The sequence below is a fragment of the Parus major genome, chromosome 3 (assembly GCF_001522545.3).
Source record: "Parus major isolate Abel chromosome 3, Parus_major1.1, whole genome shotgun sequence".
Classification (NCBI taxonomy): domain Eukaryota; kingdom Metazoa; phylum Chordata; class Aves; order Passeriformes; family Paridae; genus Parus; species Parus major.
In genome coordinates, this window is record NC_031770.1 from 79,410,959 (window position 1) to 79,427,704 (window position 16,746).

The following is a 16,746-nucleotide window of genomic DNA, read 5'->3' on the forward strand; positions in this document are numbered from 1 at the left end:
CCATAGTATTTTGCAGAGTCTGCCTTTTCCTTTGCAAACAAGCACATCCCATTGAATTGCTGCTGTGTGGTTAAGCAACAATATGTAAAAGCTGATTGTGTAGATTAGTGATGCTTTAAGAATATAGTTAAATCAACAAATTAACATTTTAAGAAATGACTACAAAAATATTATTTGATTTAGTGTTTTTCTGTATGAAAAGGATTGTCATTAGTTTGAACATTCAGACCACAGAATGCTTTGCAAGTAGAAGAGGTGAGGCACTAAATGAAAGTGTTAGATATCTAGATATACAGTAAAGAGTGTTTTATACAAGTGATGCAAAACATCTGCAGTGACTGAGTCCATGAAGTTTTTATGGAGCTTTTTATGAAGTATATTTAGTATAGTTTGAGGTGAACGTTATGGTTTCCAAAATTAACGAGAAACTTTTTTGATTATTAGTTGTTAAGCTATAATTACTCTTGGTACCATGTAAAATTGGTTTTAAAGTTTTCCAGTGTGAGGCTTGTAATGCTTTTTCTCCGATTATTTTTACAATGTTATTTTTTTGGGTTGAATGAGAGCAGTTGAGGAATTACTTCATTGGGTTGCTTTTTATTTTTCAGAAGGTTTTAATTCTTTGCCCACTTCTGGAGCCTGAGTTTATCTGATGGGCATTTTACAGAGAAAAAGCAAAATGTTTGAAGAAAAAAAGATGCTTCTTGCAAAAATTTGTGTACATTCAAACTCATACTGTAGAGATTACATGCTTTGGGTAGCAGGAATCTCAAGGCACTGAAAAAGTCCAGACATTTTGGAGAAAAGTAGTAAGAACTGATTCAGGTTTTGTCTCTATTCCTTTGTCATTTGCCTTGAGTCTGTAATGCTATGGGCAGCTTGTAATTTATTTTTTTTTTGTATTTGTCACCTGCTCTGTTTTGTTACAATTTAGAAAATGTGTGCAGTATGCAAGCTCTGGAGCCACTTTCAGAAGGGCAGGTGGTGCCTGTGATCTGGCCCCTGCCCCATGGTGTATCAGGATTGTTACAGCAAGTTACATAACTCACTATGTTGCAAATTGTGGAATAGTAGCCCCTGGTTCCCTGCTTCCCTTATCCCATGTGAGGTGGAAGACAGTATGTGCTGAGACCTGAAGTCAGTTTTCTGAGTAAACCCAAGATGTGGGCAGGAGGAGTTTTATGTGGAAGTTGCTGGAACCCATGGGGTTATTTGGACCAGCTCTTCTGACTGAGTGCCACCTGGATGAGTCTCTGTGAAGCGCACAGTGTCCATTGTCAAAGGAAGACGGCAGAGCCATGAACTCCATCTTGGGCAGATTTGAGTGTAGTGTGGATACTGTTATTTACTTCTGGCAGCATCGTGAGCACTGCAACTTGCTGGGGCTTGCATCAGAAAAATTATAATCTTAAGTAGCTATCTACCCCAGTTATATTTTTTTACTTTTTAATTTTTTTAAAAAAAATTCTATCATTTTAATTTATTTTTAAATAATGTTTTAACATCTGTACTGAAAGATTTTTCTAACATCTGAATCTTTGTGTCACTAGACTTATGTACCTTTTATTTCTCCAAACCTTATCCTTTCTTTTTTGAAACATCATTCCCCTGAGATCGTATTTTCAAATGCCAGGCTTACAGCTGCTGTCTTTCAAGTTAACTTTATCACTTTCCTTCTCTAAAGGCTAATTCACGCAGAATACTATACTGTTCTGTAAGTGACCCAAATGTACTTCTCTCTTCCCTCTAGATGTTATTTTTTAACTGTAGTGACTATTGGAGCATCTCTCTTCCCTGTAGATGTTATTTTTAACTGTAGTGACTATTGGAGCATGACACTTACTAACAGGGATTGATGAGCAGCTTTGATGGACTTGGGCATATGAAAGAATGTTACAGAGGCTGCCAGCACTGGATAAAGACTGTCAGGAACTGGTGCTTTTCAAAGAAACTCTTGAAATAAAACTAAATGCTGGTTTGCTCCTATAGCTGAAGATAAACTCTTCAGACCCCTTGACATAAGCATTTCCCATTTACAGGGATTATGAAGACTGTATTTTTCTGTATTTTAATAATTTCCCTACACCCTTGTGCCAAATAGGGCTTTTGAGTTGCTATAAAAATATGAGGCATTCATTATTCTTTCATGTGTAGCAAAGTGGAGTTGGCAGATGTTAGCCTGTCTTTCAGAGTATTTGATGTCTTCTACAAAATAAATTTTATAATCAATAATCATTTACAAAACCAAATCCTAAGCATGAAATAACATATATTTATAAACATTGATGTATTTTCAGGAATAGTATCTTATCCTTGTTGTCATTCAGATGCTGCTAGAATTTACCTTTATTATGAGCTACATCTTGGTCATGTACAGCTCCACATATTCAGAGGTTTTAGCAGTACCTACTGTTCACTTAATGCTCCTGTCCTATTTTTGATCTTTGTTTTTGATTTAGTCTTTGTTTTGCTGCTTACAAACTTTTCTGTTTAAATATGGGTTGAGTGTGCCACATCTAGAAAATGTAAAGCCCAAGTTTCTTTAGCACTGAGGAATTCAGGCTGACAGTCAGTAGCAGCTGCTATTTCAGCATCAGCTCTTTTATATATTGAAAAACATACCTGTATATTGCAAAGTAATGAAATTCATCCCTGTACAAAAGGAAGGGTAAAGAAAATAAGCAAAGCTGTCAACAGCTGTATTTCTTAAACAAGCCCATCTCTTGTATTTATTAAGCCTCAGTGGTCTTGCAATGCAAAGGAATCTTACCTGCTATGGTAAGATGTAATGAAAACTTTGAGCACATTTTATATGAAGAAATGAGACCACATTAAACAGTCACAATGGGAAACCTGGTGAAAAAAGAGCAGAACATTTTTTGGGGAGGATATAGGTACTCTTAGTTCCTAGTACAGAGCTTTTATTATATTGCTGTTTATGATTTTAAAAATAGGAGGGAATTTCATCAGGGACCAGGGAAGTAGTTTACCTCTTTCTTGCCAAGTGCAGAAGTTTGGAAGAGTCTAGGCTCAGAAATAAACTGTCTTTCCCCTGAGATTTATTTTTTTTTTTGTTATTATTATTATTAAGCTTGTTGTTTTAGGCTGCCTGGGGAAGTGAAGTCACCTCTACTGTAACTCTGTATACAGTTCATAATTCAAATAACAGTCTTGAATATATAGGGTTGTGAGAAAAGTCTGAACTTCTTTTCATTAAACATGTTTGGCATCTTCTGAGACATGTTAAAATTGCCTCCTGTTGTTATAAGAAGAGGAAAGAAAGGATTATTCTGTTACAATGACACATTTTCCTAAACTGTTCTTTAATAGAAAATAGACACATTGCTGGGAGATCATTGCTTCCTCAAAAGATAATAAACAAATGCTCCATTTCATTCTGTTGTCTTTGTTCTCATAGATTAGAATTTTAATAAAACAGACCCAAATCATGTCTGTAGAATGACCTCCACATAACTGGTAAAATTTGCTACAGTGAAGTGAGCTCAGCGACCCAAAATAGATCCACCCTTTGTTGAGTGGATCTTGATGTCCTCATGTGGGCTGTCTCCCCTTACTCTTATTGCTGGTGTGACAAGAAGAAAGGCAGCATAGTTACTTAGCCTAATTATTCCTGTGCTGTAATTTCATACATTTTCTGGCTAGCAGAAGTGGGTGTCACTAGCAGTGCTTGCTTTGGCTGGGCTGGTATCAACCAGTGCTGAGCTGAGGGCTCACTGGGGCAAACTGCTTCTAGATGAGCACTTCTGCGTATGTGCTTAGGCAAGATAATCTGCACTGCACCGTGTTCATTAATTAGAAGATTGATCTGAGGCTGCAAGCTTCAGAACTTTAACTCACAGTTTTGGTGATTGGCCTTCTTGCCTTGCAAGAAAAGATCGTATGTATAACCAAGATACCATTTAAAATAGAAAGGACCACGTTGTGTTGTAGACCTGGACTGCTCTGAAAGTGTGTGCAAGAGAACTTAATCCTGCTTCCCCATGAGGTGCTTTTCTTCTTAGAAATGTGAATACATGCATGCTGAAAAACAAGCAGCATCTTCTTCCCCATATTTTCCCTGTATCTTGCTTCTTTCCCCATGTGATTATATGTATGACTTGTCCACCTGCTTTAGCAGCCCCATCCTGAAGTGCTTTGTCAGACAGGTGCACATCCTGCAGGCCATGTTTTCCTCATCCAGCAGAACGGGGTGTGCATCACTGGCATGACCCTGCTTGTTCTTATCACTGACATTATACTCAAACAGATAATTCAGTCATATTTCTGGATTGAAATCCATGTAGAACTGAATCCTGTTTAGATCATCTATCTTGCCCCATGCTTCATTCTTCTTGTAGCTGTGCTATGTCAGCCCCAAAATAATTATAACATCTGCTAGGTAGCTGAATTGCTGGCCACCTTTTCAGCTTCTCAGACCTATCCCACTTCTAATAACCTTATGCAGTTGATACTTTCCCTGGCTATAGCATAACCTCATGGAAAAGGAGAAAAACCCACATGTAGTATGACCTTTTGATGGCTGTCTGCAAGTAGAATTGCCAGTTAATTCAGACCCATTAATACCGGCTGAGTGTTCTTGTGGCTGACACCTTTGCAGGTTAGGGATCCTGTTACCAACCGGATGTACCTACTTGCTGAGAATACCTTTTAGAAGAAAAGTGTTAAAGAAATAAGGATGAAGAAAAGAGATCCAGAATAAAGAAATAAAAAAATCTTCTCTCTTATTCTGTTTCCTTAAATTTAGGAGCATCTTCTTCGTCTGGCCAGTGTGTCCAGAAATGTTTTACTAAACTACAGAAATAATGGAGGGAAAGGGAGAAAGAGTAGTGGAATGCTTTTGACATCACTATTTACACTTCAGCTTCTATTTTCCATTGTGGCTTGAATCTGATCCTGCTTGAACAGATTCCTGAAATACGCTCTCAATACTTATTCAAAGGTCCTTACAAATGTTCTAACAAAATTCCTTCTGGAGCATCCACCCTGCCTTTATTTTCCTCTGCTGGGGAATTTATTCCATGGTGACCTCTCTCCCTAGCTTGCAAGGAAGGGGTCATTTAGGCACACTGGGCTGGGCTCTGACTCTTTAGAAAATCAATGCAAAATCTTGCTTCATTTAACACAAATCTGTTAGGTTGGTGTAAATTGGAGAATGGAGACAAGAAGAGGAGTGATCCCACAAGATCGCTTTCTTCCAGCACTCTGCTTGCTTTCACACACTCATCTGTCACAGCTGTCTCGAGGCAATTTTGATACGATGGACTTCATGATTTTACAGTTTACAGGCTGTTTTATAAAATGATGCATGGTACAGTACATCAGAAAGGAAGCATAAGCTATTTTTTCTTTTGCTGTTTTATGGCATTTCACTGTTAAGGGACATCTTTTTCAGGTAGCTGGCTCACAAATAGATTTGCTTGTGAGCAGTAAATACTAGAACTTTTCAAAAGTGTAAAATTAGCCCTCCTGTCCCTGAAGACCTGTTGGCTCCACTGGGAGGGAGAAATTAACTTGCTGACAGATACTAATTATAAAGAAACAACCGAGATACATTAATATCCATCCTGGTGTGTTAGTTCTGAGCATGGGAAATGGACACAGAAGGAGGATGAATAAGAAATGCCAGGATGAGATAATTTCTAGTTCTAGTGGAAAATAAATAAAATGAAATACTTTGGTTAACCACAGCGTGGCTTACATTGCTTTTTGTCCTTAATAATAAAGAATTTCAGTTGCATATTTTTTACATCAAAGAGGGAAGGGAGACACTGAAATAATTAAATTAAAAAATTAATATAAAATATAAATCACGTGATAACATATAGAAATGTATTAATGTATTATCTAATATGCTTGAAGTATTTAAACATGAAATTAAATATAAGTTGGGACTAATTTTTCTGTCTTGGTTAGTATACATTTAACACTGCAGGAGATTTTTTTGCTTGACTTGATATATGTGCAGTCATATCTGACAATCATTTTCCTCATTTACTAGTTTTATTTAGATCTAGAAGATCCACTTGTATGACTGTAAGATCATATTCTGGTAGACTTAGATTCCAATTATTTTTTCAATTTTTTTCTAATTTTTACTTTAAAATTTTTAAAATAGCCAATGGAAAATGCTTTAGAGTAATTCTAGAAGACAATGCCTTATATTTACTAATGCAAAATGTAATTACAAGAATGCATCTTCGTCATGCGCTTCATCATTGAAGTTTTCTTTGTAGATTTTGAGAGATTGTATTTAAGTGCGTTCATGGGTTTTGAGAGATGACATTTTTCCACTATCTCACATGAGAAAAGTAGATAAGAAATGAAATTAAATGAATTCTGAGAAGACTTGAATGTAAATCTACCTGACAAGTAAAAGAAATGAAAAATGAAATACTGAACAGGAGAATAAGATACTATATTGATTTTGCTTAGGTAATAAACAGAAAATGAGTTGAGAATTACATTTTTCTGTTATTTTGTTTTAAACTCTCCTATACTGGTGGAACTAAAGGTCAATTTTCAAACACTCTTTGGAATAAAGGTTGTTCTGTTCAGTACTGAGGATGTTCTCGCACTATCGAGATGAAAATTTCCCACTTTTGTAACTCAAAATGGCATTCTAATGAATTCAGGAGACTTTTCTAAACACATTACTGCATGCTCCTGATTTATTTTGTGTAATGATAATATCTGGCTTATTTCAGGTTTTGTTCATAGCTTAAAGCTTTGGCCTATTGTTTGTAAATGTTAGGACTGCTGGGGCAGTAGTGATCACTGCCATAAGAGGAACTCGTTTTGTGGTCAGGGACAACTAATCAACAGATCAAGTGCTGAGTGAATTGGTTTCAGAAAGGACTCTTAAATGTTCTCTCTGCTCAGTAAAGCTTTACTGAGTTCTTTGTTCTTTGACTTCTAAATGCAGATGATTAATTTACTTATACAAAATTGAGCTCTTATTATCAAACTGAATTTTTGTATGTTGGGAACACACTTGCATAAATCTAATGTATTAATTGATTATACTGAATTTATTTATATTACACTGATTAATAATTATTTAATTACCTGTTTATATGAAAAGTATTTTTTTATTTGCAGAGGTCTTTTTATTTCTATCCATGACCGGGGTCACATTGCTACAATGCTTAAATCCTGGCCAGAAAGCGTCATCAAGGTAAGTATAGTTTTAGTTGCATAACAGAGCTAATGCTGTTTTGTACCCAGGATAAATTGGTTAAGATATTTTTTAGGAGTTTTTTATCAGTTTAGATTTTGGTGATTTCTTAATTCATTTTTTCAACAGAAAGAATGCTGTTACAGCCAAAGTCTGAGGCATTTAAACACTTACTCTTTTTAGCTATAGGCGTCCTTTACTGATTAATTGGTCAATTGAATAGTATGGAAAAAAAACAAACCCTGAAAGCTTTTTCTGAATTTCAGGAAATCTGAGAATGGTTGGAGGCAGGAAGGCACTCATCAGAGCCATCTTCCTGCTCTAACAAGCTCAGCCAGGACAGGTTACTCAGGGCTATGTCCAGCCTTTGAGTTTTGAATATCTCCAAGGGTAGAGGCCCTACATGATCTCTTGACAATCCCATTCTGGGATTTGATTTAATTGTTCTCCACTTATGGTGCTTCATGATCTCTCTTAAAAAAAATACTAAATTTCCAACTAAAATGGTTTGCTACCGAGCATGATGAGGGAATTACTATGTTTTCAGCTGTTTGCCATTCTGGGCACTTCTCTCCTTTAGTTTTTATGAAAAGTTTTTCTTATTAGCATAGGCAGGGTTTTACTAAATTATTTCTGTCAATGAGAGCACGTGCTTCCTGATATGTATAAGTGTGTGTATATGTATATGTATATATATATATACACACACTTAAATGTATGTATATATGTATAAGTATACATATAATATACATGTGATACATATAAGTATGATGAAGTGTGTTATTTACTGAAGGGCAGAAGACATATATCTTTGAAGAGTAAAAGCCAGGTGGTTGTAGACAGCCCTGACAAAGGTCAGTAGGAGTGACTGGCTCTGGTTTTGCTGAAAACAGACATGACAAAACCCAGGAGTTTGTGGTTCTTCTTTTTTTGTGGATAACTTCCTTTTGCTTCCTACTCTATTTTCATACTGTTGACAGAAAAATGTGAGAGGGAACAATGCCAGTTCTTGTAATGTAATACTAAATACCTCTCTTGTGTATTCTTAAAAGTTTTAAATGAAAGTCCCATTTACAGTGAAGCAAGAATCTAAAATAGTGTAACAAAACCACAGTAAAATATAATAAAACAATTTTTTCCTTTTGTTGTACTATTGATTTGTTTGCACCTGTTATAGTTTTTACATGTAAAATAAAATTAATGGTAAGAAAATAATGGAGTACTTAGTACATACAAGCAAGGAAGTGATTTTTACAGTGCCTTTGTTTCTTCTTCCAGGCTATTGTGGTCACTGACGGTGAACGTATTCTTGGGCTTGGAGACCTTGGCTGTTATGGAATGGGCATTCCTGTTGGTAAACTGGCACTTTATACGGCATGTGGAGGAGTAAAACCTCATGAGTGTCTACCAGTGATGTTGGATGTGGGAACAGATAATGAGGTAAATCCTTTTCTGAGGTGTAGTGAGGGGTTTCTGTTACAATACTAGCTTTGATTCTGGGCAAACTAAAATGTTGTAAGGAAAATGTCTCATCCTGATATACAGTGTAATCATCCTAATGTGCAGAGTAGGCTGTTTTGTAAGGTTTAAGTAATTAAGGACACTGTTGTCTATAAAAATGTGCTGCATACACAGTACATGTTAACATGCAGTGTAGGAAATTTGGTCTCAAGAAGAGGAGGATGATAGAGTTAAAAATATAATTTAAGGCAGCATTCTTTCTTCAGTCACAGAATTTCTCTGCAGAATGATTTCTGCAGTGAATTCTGAATTCATATTCAGAATAACTGCTCCTCATTTTGAGGAGCTTGAGGCTGTAGTCTTATCTGTGCTGGCAAGGTGTGTCTATGTACTTCAGTTTTATGTTCCGTTTGTTATAAAAAGCGCTGTAGTGCTATAAATTTTCCCCAAGTGATGTTCTAGTGCTTCAAGTAGGTGGACCTTACCCTCTCATTTGGCTTCCAATTTGTGTGAAATTCCGAGATTTAAGCTTGTTGAAAATTGGCTCTCTTCTTTCCAGTACTCTTGGGATTACTGGTTAATTACTTGGCCTTAATATTCCTTTTTTTTTTCCTGAAAGAATATTTGAATACTTGAAGATTCTGAATGATGTCAAATTGAAAAGAAATCCACCTGTAATGTGCTTACATTTTTGTAGAAGTAAAGATGTTGTATTATAAATTATACAAGTGTGATAAATGTATCAGAGATTTATGTGTGTTATAGCTATAAAAAAGCGTTCCTGCAGCAGTAAATTTAGCTGGGGCTTCTGGATTACTGGGTTGGGTGTGTGCATCTTCAGCTTTATACACACACCCTCACCCTTGCCCCAGTGGGGTCATTTAGACAATGCATGATGAAAGTATTACTGAACAAGAAATGTCTGCTCCCCTCTCTCTTTGTCCCTCCAGAGCCTCCTCCTAAAAGCAGACAGGCTTTCTTGTGGGATGTATCTGAGCGCTATAGCAAGTAGCCATATCAAATCACATACAAGTCTGATTAGCTAGAAAATATTTTAATTTTTGGTTTGAGCAGTTGGGACTGTTTTGTAATCTAATAATGAATGTTTCTAGGCAGTTAATTGCATTGGCTACTTCTGATAATTCAGTAGGCTTTTCATTTTGCTTTTATGCTTGTGTTTTGTTGTAATTTTAAATTTTTTTGTAGCATATTATTTGCTTGAAAGATATCAAATGTCTATACATACACACGGCAACAGCAAAAGGAGCTTATCCATGCTAATAGCCCAACTTTCATTTCACTGTTCTTGTGACTAAGCATTGAGTTCAGTGTGTATGAAGGAGTGGCACACAAAGTATAACAATGTGCATAAAATTTGTGTGACCTAAAGTTTGTTGATGCTTTGAAATATCTTTTGATCAGGAGGATGCTTTTTGGGTTTTTTTCACTTTGGGATGTGGCTTCTTATACTAGGACCATGGGAATGAGACCTCTGAATTCTGTTCTTGGGATAAGATTGCTGTACCCTTTACCTTGATTACATGACATAGGCCTGATAGTATTCATTAATTGGAGCTTGGATATAGTTCCAAGGCTTCTTTAGTCAAAGTTAGGTATCCTGGGGCACAATCTCTCCTAATTTCTTCTGTCAGCACCTTTCCTCTCACCCAGCAGCATATCCCTGTTCCCTCAACACTTATTCATGTAACCCATTGATGAGTCACTATAGAGAACTGAAATGACCAAAGAGCATCCACATTTTTCTGGCTAAGCTGATTATATTAGACCAAGCTGGCATGAAATTGCATTGCAATTCATTATCTTAAAAGCTAAATTCTTGAACAAATAAGTGTGTTTTTAGGCTGTATTTTCTTAGTCTAGTCAGGATTTTCCATGGTAAGACACAACAGAAATAATTCTCACAACTTGTGCGCATATAAATAATAATTATGCTGAACATTTTGTTTTAAATGTGCAGTTGTTTTCCATTTAGATTAGTTCCTTCTCCTGTTCTGTGGGGGCCTCCCTACTTCAAAGGAAGCCTTAAAAATGTTCTTTTGGCAACTATAATGTGGAGGTGCACAACCTGCAAATTCTCCAGAAAGATTAAGTCTTACGCTAAAGCAGATTGCAAAAAAACCCAACTTCACAAGTCCTCCATCCATATTGTTTTGTTATGTACAGAACTTACAACACTAACTTTGAGGAGCAGCTCACTCAATTTGAGATGGTTATTAAAGTCTTTGTTACTGTTAGTTTTAGCAGAGGTATTTATAGCTAGGGTATTATCCTGTTACTCATAAAATCAAGGAAAGAAAAGAGGAGCAAGTAGAGCATTTTTATACAATTGTCTAGATAATAAGCAAGGGAAATGGAAACTGCTTATTTATGGGTAAAAAATTGACCTCATAGAAAGTTCCATGTGACCAAGCCAGTAAATGGTTCCATGTCGTCAGTGTCCAAAAGAAGCGTTGTTGACTGCTGCCAAAAATAACAAGCCTGTTTCTTAAGGTATTGACAAGGCAAGTAATTACTGAGGAACATTTTTATTCAAAGCATTTAAAATATTTTAAATGCTGCTAGTTATTTTCTACAGTGGCAATCTCACTAAAAGTTATGCTTCACCCGTAGCCATGTGTATTTTAGGTGTGAGGATGGTGCATCTTAGGTAGGATTTCAATACAATTAAAACATACTTAGGCATTAGTCTGAGTGCTGATACGAAAGTGTTGTTGGAAATCCTGATGTGGTATGATCTCTGGATCCTGAGTGTTCATCTAATATTGCAGAGGTATATGTTAAATCACCTTGCAATAGTTAAAGAAATAGAATGTAGAAGAAAAATGAGTAGTTGTCAAGATACAGACAGCTTCAATTTAGTGGACATCTACCTGAAACCCGTGTTCAGCATTGGAAGAGGGATAGTTTAAGGATGATGGAAAAGATCAAGCTGGATCAAAGGGATTTAAGCATTAAAACATTTAAACATCAAGATTTGAGAGATGATTATTTTCTAATTAAAGGTTATGAATAAACTCTCACAAAATAAGCAATGTTGAGACAAGCCTTGCTGATTAAAAATTACTGGCAGTTTAATAAAATGAAACAAATAGTAAAGCCTTGTAGTAGAAACCAAGATCAAAAACTATAGGCAGTAAAAAAGAAAAATACACTGAGAAAAAGTAACTTAATGAAAATAATTATGGATAGTAAGAATGAGGTTTTCTGTTTTTCCTGATGCTTTTCCTCAGTGATAGTACATATGGAAGTATGTGATTATCCCTATAAATATGGTAGATACTTCTTAAAAGTAAGTTTTATCTATCTTGGCAAGAAGTCCTATTTCCCTTTTTATTAACAGCAAATTAATAAGTTGAAAAAGCTTTAAAAGTTTGTCAAGATCCTTAAATCAGAATGTCCAAATAATGCTTTATCAGTTCTTTTTAAAAAAAAAAAAAGAAGTGGTAAAAGCATTCTCTGTACCATGCTGAGCTGGGTGTGGAGGAAATACTAGTTTTTTCTTAGGTGTATCTGGGATGAATGGAAAAAATCAGGAAGATTGGGTTAAAGGTAAGGCTCTTATTGAAAATTATCCTGGTCTAATGAGCATTTACAGATTTTTGGTTGACTTATTTTTTACCTTTGAAAGACATTTGAATTCTTACTGTTTCTTTTAAGGAACTAGACTAATGCAAAAGCAAAGCAGGCCTCCTGTGTTACTGGAGAAAATACAATTTAAAATATGTATTTCTGTGAGGAATAATAAAATACTTGTGGGTTTATGGTATCTCAGGGGATTTTTTTCAGCTCTGCAATGTTTAATGTCTTTATCAGTAACTTGGAGGCAGTATTTTATTGTTCACGGGTCACAAAAGAGACATGGTTTAGTTAAAGTACTATTATCCAGACAGCTGAGTAATGAATGAAATCTAGCAAGACTGATGCCTTCTGTTGTATAGAAGTCATACCAATGGTGAAACAGTTTCTTTTGACCATAAAAATTTTAATCTAATACTGGATGCTTAGCAGAGGAATGAGAACTGTGTTTATTTGATACCTTAGAAAAGAGGCTTTGACGAGTTCATGGCTGCCAGACCAATTCTAAACTGATCACATGTGTAAATTTAATACTGGCAATGGCCAGTTGTGGGAGATTTGGAAAGATTGAATGTTGGCTTTAATTTAAACTATTTACCATAAATTTCAGTTTAGGTAGAAAGCGTTCAACTCTTTCAAACAGTACCTTCACACGATGTGGAGGAGCCAGGACAGCTCGTATTGAAAGGACTTTTTGCACAGGCAGTTTCTAGTAGAAGACATTGTGATGCTCTGAGTGCCAGCACAGTGCTCTATGGATTGCCCAGGGGTCAGAAGTCATTCCAGCTGCAACGGCTGCAAGGAAGCTGGACACACAAATGTTCTCTTGCCCTGTGCAGGAATAGCTTAAAAGCTGATTGCTCACATATATATATATATCCCCTTAATGTGCAGATGAATAACGATGGCCAGTTCACTTTTAAAAAAATGTGTATCTGAATTGCTTTTTATTCATATAACTGTTGGTCTTTTCTCCAAAGTAATAAGAGGATGAGAGAAAATGGCCTCAAGCTGCATCAGGTGAGTTTTAGATGGAATATTAGGAACAATTTTTTCATAGAAAGGGTTGTTAAACATTGGAACTGACTGCCCAGGGAAGTGGTAGAGTCCCCATCCCTGGAGGTATTTAAAAGCTGTGTAGCTGTGGTGCTTAGAGACATGGTTTAGTGCTGGACTTGGCACTGCTGGGTTAACAGCTGGGCTCATTGATCTTAAAGGTATTTTCCAGCCTAAGTAATTCTGTGATTCTATGATTTAAGCACTGAAAAGTGCACAAGAGAGAGAAATATGTAGGGCAGCTGCCAGGGCAGCTACTTCTTCATCTGCGACAGTTCAGGGACTTGTGGGTTGCTATTTCAAGTGTTTTCCTGCATGCTTGCTTGGGAATATTTTTTTCTCTTAACTTACTAAAATATTGAAATTCAGGAATGTGATGGTTCTCACAGTTGCCCTAAATAGGTCAGTGAGCATGCCTGGGCTGGCAGTTCCGACTCCTCTGGAGGAATGATAGGCGTCTGTGCTGGAATATTCAGTCCAGAAAAGCTGAGGTGCAAATTCATTGTGAAGGAGAAAAAAACCCCACACTGTTTCATTTTGTCAGAATCAGTAGTCGCCTTTTAAGTCTGTTCAGTTATTTGAAGTGGACTGAGTGTGTTAATAGAGGGACCAGACACATCTGATTTTATAGATGCATGTTCTAAAATGGAGTGGTTTAGTTTTAGCTTTCCAGTGTATATCAAAAGGTCCATGTCTAAAATAAATATGGCATCATCAATCTCTCATAAACAAGCTTTATTTAAATAGCAGGAATGCATGGAATTGTGCTGGTATCCATGTTACACTTGCAGACTTAAAAGATGCTCTGGAGAAAGTATGGCACTTACAGGACCCACCATTCATTTTCCCTTAATGCTGGGACTGGTGGGTGACATGTTTGAGTGGATCACAAGTATCTGATGTTCTTCAGTGATTTTTGAGAGTTTTCCTTTCCTTGCTCTTTAATGCTCTTACTGAATAGCTACAATATGTCTGGTAATACATTCACAACTTGAAAATTTAATAACTTTTACTCAGTGTTTTAACTCAGATGGGTTGAGAACTTGTAAGTGTAGTAATAATTCTAGATTTATCCAACATACTGAGATTTCCAGAGTGTTTCAGACTTCCGAAGACATCACCTTTGAGTTTGTCTTCTATTTTGTTCCTAGCCTGCTGCAATTTTTTAGTTACTGTTTCCTCTGTATCTTCTGTCTTAGGACGTATTTCCTTGGCTGTATTAAACCTTCGAGAAGACTGTGTACAAATGTCTTCTGCCTCCTTGGGGATGCATTCTACTAATGATATATTAAGAGAGCTGAAACACAAAACACTGCCTACCCCTTTTATTAAGTAATTGTGCCCAGAGGGGAACAGCATTTCCCACAGTATTTAGAGCTGTTAAAAAGTTCTGACTTATTTGCAAATGTAGATCATTTGCTGTTCTTTACCATGATGTTCCCAGGGGAACATATTGCATGTCCTCTCTTGTTTTCCTTTATCTGCTTTCCTCATATTTTTTTAGGCATACATCAGCAATTGTGAGTACCAGTACTTCTACCAATAAAACTCAAATATAAATGGGGCCTGGATTTTAAACATTTACTCTCTTTAAATATTTTTCCTTGTTCCAGAATATGTACACTGTCAGCATTTTCTTTAATGTTACAGTCACTTTTAATGGCTGCTGTTCTTTATTATTGAAGTAGAAAGGCATTCCACTAATGTTTACATTACTGCTGGCTGTTATAGTGCTCATCTTTTCTCCTAATAGAGGGGTGAAAAATACCTTGATCCTCATTTCCTGTCAGTAACAAAAATACTTTTTGTCCTTTCTAAATAAATAAAAAAAATCAATGGGGTAAGATTTTTTTTTCACCAAGGACTCACTGTTGTTACTGTGCGGTAAGAGGTTACTGCATTTTAAAAAAATCATCCAGTTGTTCTAGTAGAATTAAATTAAAGGAGACTTTCAAATACATATTACCTTTCTAAGATGCATGTTGTATAAAATATTGTTACATATTTCAGTGCCAGACTTACATCCACCATCATTCTTAATTGACTTTCCTAAAATTTTATGCTTTCATAAAGTACTGAAGATGTGTTTGCAGTCTTCTTGTAACCATCCAGCCTTCCCATTCTGGTATGCTCACTTAGGCGGAAATGTTTGTGCCTCTTTCTTTCCCATACTTAAGATTCAGTGGAATGGACAGTTATAATCTTGTGTTTGAATTATTAGTCTTGAGAGTCTGGGGCCAAACCAGGTAAGCTCAGAAAGACTTAAAAAGAGATGCAGAGCTTGACAGTCAACTTAAGCTCACCCTCCTTGGCTAATTTTGCAAGGGGAGCAGGTGCTGCGTCTTGCAGAGGAACTGTCTCAAACTGGTCTGATGAATTGTATTTTAAAATGGTTTTTAATATTTTTTTTTACTTGTTGACTACAAAAAGAGCCTAGACTAGTTTAGATGTAGAAGTGTCCAGTATAGATTCTTAAGTTAGCTAACATGGATTTATATTCAGTTTGTACTTCACTTGGCTCTCTCTGTATCTGATATTTGGTTACTGTGTGACTCAGGGGACTTTTACAGAGACTGAAACTTATTTTTGAACTTATGTCAACCTCTTATTAAACGAACTCTTGTTATCTTTGAGAAGTGTCATTATACTGCTCTTTGAGAAATGCCATTCCACTGCTTAGTGCGTGAGAAGACCTCAGGAATTGTCTGCTATTTTTGATCCATTGTGATCCTTTAAACTTTGTCATTTTAGCTAAGAATATATGACATTCTTTTTCTGAGACTGTTAATTTGTTATTGTGAAACTTGCTATTTTTGGTTATTTCTCTTGTGAAATGTTTTATTTTGTTAGACCATGGAAAATGTGATAAAACTAGGTGGTGCCTCAGATTTTCATGTTTACCAAACAACGTGTTGGTAGTGATTTTTAAGACCTGAGAAGTTAAAGAGGGAAGGGTTTTAGAAGAAAGAATATAAATGGTGACACAGGATTTAAGTCTCAGTTTCAGCTGACACTAGAAAGAATGAGCTGTGTACAAATGTTACAGGCAATTCTGTCAATACATTTAATTTCTTCTTACTTCACTTTTTAGAGCAAGGGGGTCTATGAAAGAGGGCAGAAATTAATATCTGGAAATGCTTATTTTGGATAGCATGCATGAATATCCATAGACTAAATTGATGGCAGACTTTGAAGATACATTGGACAATTCCAATTCTTTATGCTCAGAAGACAGCAACAGATAGTGTTTGTTTTTGTTGGCTTTCACAGTAACTTCTGTCAACCTCCTCAGCAGTTTCACAGGCAATGGGGAAGACAAGAGAAGGAATGGGCATAAATACAGCTATTAACACAAAAGATGGGAAAATATGTATTATTTATAGTCCACGTAAGATAGCCGAGCATCTGGGACAAAGCTTGTGACACTTGAATGGTAA

General features: G+C 36.1%; 1 protein-coding gene across 2 annotated transcripts in view; it reads left to right on the plus strand.

Annotated features, from left to right (window-relative positions):
* Nucleotides 1-16,746, plus strand: part of ME1 (malic enzyme 1) — a 153,058-nt gene that overhangs the window by 58,950 nt on the left and 77,362 nt on the right. For both annotated transcript variants that reach the window (XM_015621539.3, XM_033512905.1), the window contains exons 4-5: nt 7,120-7,195; nt 8,474-8,635. In XM_015621539.3, coding sequence (XP_015477025.1) covers nt 7,120-7,195; nt 8,474-8,635 — 238 coding nt within the window. The remainder of the gene's footprint in view (nt 1-7,119; nt 7,196-8,473; nt 8,636-16,746) is intronic.